General features: G+C 40.9%; 1 protein-coding gene across 1 annotated transcript in view; it reads right to left on the reverse strand.

Moving 5' to 3' along the window:
* The window catches only part of GLP2R (glucagon-like peptide 2 receptor), a gene marked incomplete at its 5' end in the record, with an annotated part of 31,480 nt that extends 25,474 nt beyond the window's left edge, over nucleotides 1-6,006 (reverse strand). The window contains 2 exons of the mRNA XM_008947741.1: nucleotides 610-714; nucleotides 5,913-6,006. Coding sequence (XP_008945989.1) covers nucleotides 610-714; nucleotides 5,913-6,006 — 199 coding nt within the window. The remainder of the gene's footprint in view (nucleotides 1-609; nucleotides 715-5,912) is intronic.
* Nucleotides 6,007-7,471: the final 1,465 nt, after the last annotated feature.

Here is a 7,471-nt window from a genome sequence, read left to right on the forward strand (position 1 = left end):
TAGAAATGCAGCAAAGAAAGCCACATGTAGCTGAGACAGGTTGCGTAGCGGGATTCAGTAATGCTAGGCTGTGGCAGTAGGAATGACCTTTCATTACTTTACGAGAAAGGGAATGCTCTTTATTTTTAAACAGATGTTATTAATTTTCCTTTTCTGAAAGCCACATTGCTCCACTCCCTCCAGGAAAAAGCTGTTAAGAAAGTCTGATATATCCTACTGGAATGCTAAGTTCTTGGACTGATGTTTTGTTTAGCTATTCCAGTTTTCTGGGAGACAGTTTATGGTAACTGGGGATCCCAAATGTTGAACCACAGAAGCTGAGCTCCAAATCTGCTACTGTGAATAAAGGCCTAGCAGTTACATTATCTCAGAATTGTTACTTTCTAGCAGACAATATGGAGTTGTAACAAACATAGGTGGAGAAAAAGCTTAAATAATTAAAAATCAACAACAATTGTGTTCCCTAATTCAGAAAAGAGGTGAAAAGAAGTGACACAAGGAAGCTCTCAGACACTTCAGAGGACACTGGAACAAGACAGACCAGCACCATCTGTCCTTTACCTGGATACCCAGCATAAATTTGAAGAGAAGTTATCACTCTCACATTACCGTTTTCCAGCCATGGCAAATATGAAGGACAAGGAACAGAGACATTTCCTGGGGGTGAGTAAGGCCAGCAAACAAATTGATCAAATGTCCCATTACAATGTATTCCTGGAGAAAGTAGCAAATAGAAGTTTTAAAAAGAATAGTTCAGATAATGAACAATCATGAAAACCATTTTATACTGTTCCAGGTAACCTGTTAGCTACTCCAGAGTATTTACAATACGTATCAGATAAACTTTGTGCATTCACTGTGTAATGCTCAGTGTACAGTACAGAAAAGACTGCTACCCTTCTTCCCTGGGTCTACACAACAGCAGCAAGTTTTACATGTTTCATTATAAGGTAAAGATACTTCTCGAAATCATCTTGAGACCTCCATTGTTCAGACGTTGACAGATTCCAGACATGCACTCACTGGTTTTGGAAGATGCCTTAGGCTTTTTGGTGGAAGGTATTCCACTCTTCATGACCCTGTGACACTGGTTGTCAGCTCAGACACTGGCAGTGTCTCAAAAGAGTAAAGTGTCTCCTCTTAGTTTTTGGGCAATAGAGGTTAGGGAGCTGGTAGTATCTCAGGCTAACTCAGCTTTGAGTTTCACAGGTATCACACTACTCACAGGGACTAAGGTGAAGATAAAACATCTGATAAAGCAGAACTGAAATCGTGCAATCAAATTTTCAGTAAGATAAAATAAAATGCAGTAGCTACACCAGTCTTTTGTTTAGTTTCTGTCTTTTTCATGCGATACACTGAAGCTCTTCTCACTTAAGTTTAATGGTTTTGCCAATCCAAATCTAGAAGAAAATATGCTGCTTTATTTCCTGTAATATGAAAGGGAAGGGAAGGGAAGGGAAGGGAAGGGAAGGGAAGGGAAGGGAAGGGAAGGGAAGGGAAGGGAAGGGAAGGGAAGGAAAGGAAAGGAAAGGAAAGGAAAGGAGAGAAGGAGGAAATTACACATGACGGCCAACATAACAGAAAACTCTGGGAGTGCATCCTACTATTAGAATGCACATGCCTAGGGATAATCAGACTGTAATATGAAAGGGAAGGGAAGGGAAGGGAAGGGAAGGGAAGGGAAGGGAAGGGAAGGAAAGGAAAGGAAAGGAAAGGAAAGGAGAGAAGGAGGAAATTTTCAAATTGTTGACGGCCAACATAACAGAAAACTCTGGGAGTGCATCCTACTATTAGAATGCACATGCCTAGGGATAATCAGACTTCCTAGAAGGTGGATTTTATTTGAGGCAGGAATAACTAAGATATGTTACCATACTGACCATACACACTGTTCTGATGACCCTCCTGCCACGACTACACCTCTCTTTCTGAGAAAGCCTGCTTAATATTTCTTTCAGCCAAGTGACAATCTGGCCCTTCCTGCATGTGTCCTTGGCACAGTGACTCTCCTACATGGTAACACCTTGCATGGCAACATCAACAGTTGCTTGCATCCAAAGAACCAAATCCAAGACCTGCCAACTTAGGGTCTTTGGGGACCTGACACAGCCCAGACGCATCACACTACTGGAAGACATTTCATTATGTGCTCAGATTGACAATATGTTGTACTAGAAGTATAATAGTTTTGACAGATGTAGCTGCCTGGTTTTCCTGCCTCAAACTGATTAGGACTTAAAAATTAGGTACCAGCCATGCAAGTTCCTAAACTATGACGATTCACAGATTCTAAGTTAGCAGCATGGAAATGCATACTAGCAGTACTGGCTTTAAATATTGGTAATGGTTTTCCCCTTTTGCATAGTAATGGCTTAAAGACTACTCCAAGATATCATTCATATTTTCTTTGTTACTCTCTTGTAAATTGGTGGCTACTAAAACAAAAAACTTCCCTGTCCCCAGAGGGTGGAAAGCCCCAGATTACTTCTATTTCCATCCAGTGCCTGGCCATAAAATATATGTAAACATCACAGAGAACAGAAGAGAAAAAAAGGAACTCCTTTTTTGCCCTAGCCGTCACTGATGGATATGTAATAGGTCAACTTGAACAAGGGTTATCCTAGCTCTTTCAGCAGCACTAAAGGCCCAGTGGTTAGCAAGCTTTTCTGAAACACTGTAGAATCAAAGAGCAACCCAGGTTGGAAGGGACCTTGAAAGATCATGTGGTCCAACCTTCCATAGGAAAGGGAGCCTAGATGATATTATCTAGCACCCTGTTCAACCACGTGTTGAAAACCTCCAGTGATGGCCATTCTATCATGTCCCTCGGTATGTTGTTGCAGTGAATAATTGTTCTTACAGTAAAAAAAAAAAAAAATCTTTCTTATACCAAGGAGAAATCTCTGTTGCTGCAGCTTGTACTCATTGCCCTTTGCCCTCTCCATACGGATCTTTGTGAAGCGAAAGCTTGTGTCCTTTTTGTAGCCATATTTTGCTTTCATGAGGTCCTCACTGCACCTTCTGTTCTCATGGGTGAAAAGAACTAACTCCTTTGGTTTTCCCTCACAGGGGAGGTTCCCCAGCCCTTTGATCATCTCCATGGCCCTCCTTTGGACTCTCCAGTCTGTCTGCATTGTTCTTGAGTTGTGGGGACCAGTCCTGGATACAGTACTCTACATGCAGTCTGTCAAGCACTGGGTGGAGTGGGACGATCACTTCCCTAGCTTTGCTAGTGGAGCCCCTAATTATGTAGCCCAGGATCCAGCTTGCTTTTGCTGAAACAGCTGTGCACCGCTGACATGTTCAGCTTGTTGTCCACCAGGACCCTCAGATACCTTTCACCAAGACTTCTCCCCAGTCACAGGGTTCTTAGCCTGTACTGAGCTCTTTGATTATGTCTCTGTTAAACTCCATACAGTTCTTGCACTCTTCTAGCCTGTTCAGGTCTCTCTGTAAGGTGACACTGGCCTTCTAACATGTCCACCTTACCCCCCAGTTTGACATCATCAGCAAATTTGGTGAGGGCTCTTTTAATGCCATTGTGCTCAGATCATTTATGAAGATGTTGAATAGCATGGGAAACTGCACTTGTGGTAAGCTGACAGCCTGAGTCAAAACCATTTTTTAATCCCTGAGTGTGAGCAAACCCAGCTTGCTCCTCATCTCACAATGCTCCAGCCAGCCTGTACCCTGCCAGCTTGTCCAGGAGAAGGCTGTGGGAAGCAGTGTCAAATGCTTTGCTGAAATCCAGGTAAACAACATCCACTGCTCGCTTCATGTTGACAGCAGGTGTTACTTTGTTGTAGAAGGTTAGTCAGGCATGATTTGTTTCTGGTAAATCTGTGCTGGCTTTTCCCAGTCAATTACTTTGTACCTTTAGTAACAGTTTCTAGGAGGACTCATTCCAGGGACTTTTCCAGGACTGAGGTAATGCTAGTGGAGCTGTAGTTTCCTGGCTCCTCTTTTATTAGTGACTAGTTTCTCTGCCCTGTTTACGAATGAGCCTATATCTTCTCTGTGCATCTCCTCACATACACATTCTTGACATCTTTGGCCAATTTCAGTTCTGGATGAGCCTTACCTCCTGACTGTATCTCTGCATGCCCTAGCTAAGTTTTGGTAGTCCTCAGCAGGTATTTGGCCATCTTTGAATAGCTGGTATGTTTCTCTTTTGCTTTTAAGCACCCTCAAAAGCTCAGGCAGAATGAGTAGGCATCTGCTACCCCATGTATAGTATGAAAGCTGAGCCACATTCTGGAAGGAGATAAGGATAAGGAATGAAAGCAGGGTCTAGTTTTGTTTCTCCAGCTGCTGCAGCTTCACAGTGTAAGCTAAGGCAATTAGCTCATGCTATTACATTTGCCAGGAGCTGCAGCTGCCTCTGGAGCAGGTCAGCAAAGGAGGCTGGAGAGCATGAGGAGGATACATTCCTTTCGCATGCTGTCATGCATCCAGCAGAAATGCTCATTTTCAGCAATTCCTAATTCAGTTGAGAGAAGAGAAAGTCTGTTACTGAATGTGATCACTAAAAGTAGTTTCCTTAACTCATGGCGTATATCTTCTTTTGTGTTTTTCAAATCCTGTGAAAGTTAGAAATTTCAGTATTTTGGGAGAAGTTTAAGGAACTCTCAAAAAAAATTTCACACAATTTAATCTTGAAAACATATCTTCGCCAGTGCTTTAGATCGATTTTCATCCTCTAAATTAATTTTGAATGATAGAAAATGCACATATTGTTCTTAATCAGATTATATGTTCTGGCCGACAAAGTTGCATACTACAATGTCATAAATGCAGCTTTGTACCACTAACAAAATGAGCCAGAGCTCATGATATCATCTTGCAGTCTCTCTGTGCAGTTGATGGGGTCAGATAGCCACCAAGCAAGATGACCATGAATGTATCACTTGCACACAGGAGCAGAAACTTGTCTATAGCCAGTGAGTACAAAACATACAGTTTCACTCTTAGTCTTTTCTTAGTGACTTTAGTCAATTACTGACAAGTCTCCAAACTACTTCTTGGACTTCTCCAGCTATTCAAACCAAGCCTGTGTCATCCTTTCCTGAAGACAGACATCTAACAGAGCAGAATTCATATTTTTAAGAGTGAAATAATCACAGATTACAAGTTCCGCTTTTGCCAAACAGTTTAAAACTTAGAGCACTCAACCTGAAGTAGGAGGTATGGATTCAGTTCTCCTTCTCCCACTTTTCAGGAGAAGATACGGGTCTCTGAAGCTATGCTGCCCTTCAGCCAAGAATTCAAAAGCTGTGAGGCAGGAGAATAAATAAGGGACTTTAAAGTAATGTTTATAAGTGCCAGGTGAACAAGGGGCAACCTGGTTAGCTTACTAACCCAAAGACAGTATCACAAAATGCATAAGCAGTCATGTGAGAAGAGAGCAGCTCTCCAACTGCCTCAACCTGGCAGAAAACAGATTGTCTTGTCTGATGTGCTTTGAGTTCTTGCCTGCCATGGCTCTATTTCTAAAGTATAGAAATGGTCTGTTCTCCTGTGGTTGGCATAATTTCTAGGAAAATAGATTTGGCTTCCTTCAGGCTGAAGAAGGGAGTCAAAACTGGTTTCCTTCATCCAAAGAACATAATTCTTACCTGTAATGAGTAGCAGCTAACTCTTGACCAAGCACTCAATACCACATTGTAGTGATAGCTCAGTACCAACTGGTCACTTTTGTGTATAATCTGATTGTACATGTAGGAACCTAGTATGTTTCAGGACAAAGAGAGCCATTAACTTCATGAATGCATGTTTGTATGTCTCATTACAGCTGACTGTGCTACATGTAGACTTTAGACACACACTTTGGCAATGCAAGTAAAAGAATATTTGCATATTCATCAATGTTACTTAACAGGTTGCTTTATTGTGCTGTTTTGTTTCCTTACCAGTATCTACAGTTGATTCCTGCAGCATTTTCAAGCATTCTTGTTTATATTTGTTCCATCCAGTAGTGGTTTTTTCCAGAAGAGATGCTTTGGCCTGTGAACGAAAATACTGAACAAGAGGAAAATCAGTTAGAACCTTGTGGTATTTTATAGGCAAGTTTCTTTCCGAGGAGAGGAGAGGTAAATTTATCACAGAAATTTATTCAATTTATCTAAAGTCCCTTCAAAAAATCCACAGAGATATTTAATTGCTAGGACCTTTGAGGGTTCACCAAAAACACTGCCATTTCATTCCTCCCCTATAGAAAATGTAAGCAATTTCAATTAAACCAACTATTTAGCTAATAACACCTATTCTCCACCACACTCTGTACTCCTGCCCAGCAAAAACACAATTCTAAGTTTTAGTTTACTTGCCCATCTGCACCGCATTGCCCTTTTTGCCTCATGATTTCTCACACAGTGAAATATAGCATTATTTTTATCCATGCCTAAATTTTCTCCATCTAAACCATCTTTTTTTAGTGGATTTTTATGTCTTGAGCTTTTGTAGGTACATTTATTTTCTTTTGTTTAGACATTTTTAAAGTTGTTTTTGCCTAGGAAGTGGTGGAGGTCCGTAGCATATACCTTACTAATCTGAAGGTTGTAATTTTTCCAAAGTGATTCTCATATTTTAACTTGCTTTCTGTTTCACACAATACTCTGACAGCAGAGGCTGTTAAGAATGCCATAATTACTCTTTAGGAAAGAAATGGCTAAAAATTGAAGAGTTAAACGCAAAATTGCTTGGTGATGTGTTAGATTCAGACTATAGAAGAAATGCCCAATTAGGAGCAAAGCAGTAGAGAAAGGATAGTGCTAAATACTGGTTACAGTTCATTATCAGCGTGCTGACTTGATAATTATTTATGCAGAAAAAAGAAGATGAGCCTCATTGGCCATGTCAGCTGGTCTCATGAAACCAGGGATTTGAGAAGCCAGAGGAGGGCAAATAGTCAAAGAACACTGTCACTATAAGTCACTAAACATAAAAAATTTAGTACTGTTTGCAAACATTACCAGTTATAACGACCAAACTTTGAAGAGTAGACTAAATATAAGTTTTTTAGAAAGCAACATCCTTATAAGTTTTCCCATTTTAAAGAACAGAGATGACAATGCCAATTTTACAAAATTTATGAAGCAAGCGACAATAAGCAAAACAGCGCTGGGGGGCGGGGGAGTTCCCAACTCCACCAACGGCGAGTCTGCAGTAGTAAACTATCTCATATTTATACAGTAAAACAATACATATTCAATTGACGCCTATACATATTCATTACCTAACCCCGCCTACCCCCTTCGTAGGATAATGCATGCTAATTAACTTATCAGTCTTTTGCACTTGTGCAGATCCTTCTGGTAATTATGGGCCGGGGTCTTTGAGGCGTGGGCAGTGGTCTCTGGGAGGAAGGCCGTATGTCTTCCTCACAATGTACTTTTCACCTCTTGTCTGGAATGTGATGATTTGGCACGTTTATAGTTTTGAACCGGTTTTGGTCAGTTCTTGTCCTTGG

The sequence above is a fragment of the Merops nubicus genome, unplaced genomic scaffold (assembly GCF_000691845.1).
Source record: "Merops nubicus isolate BGI_N331 unplaced genomic scaffold, ASM69184v1 scaffold14489, whole genome shotgun sequence".
NCBI classification, from domain to species: domain Eukaryota; kingdom Metazoa; phylum Chordata; class Aves; order Coraciiformes; family Meropidae; genus Merops; species Merops nubicus.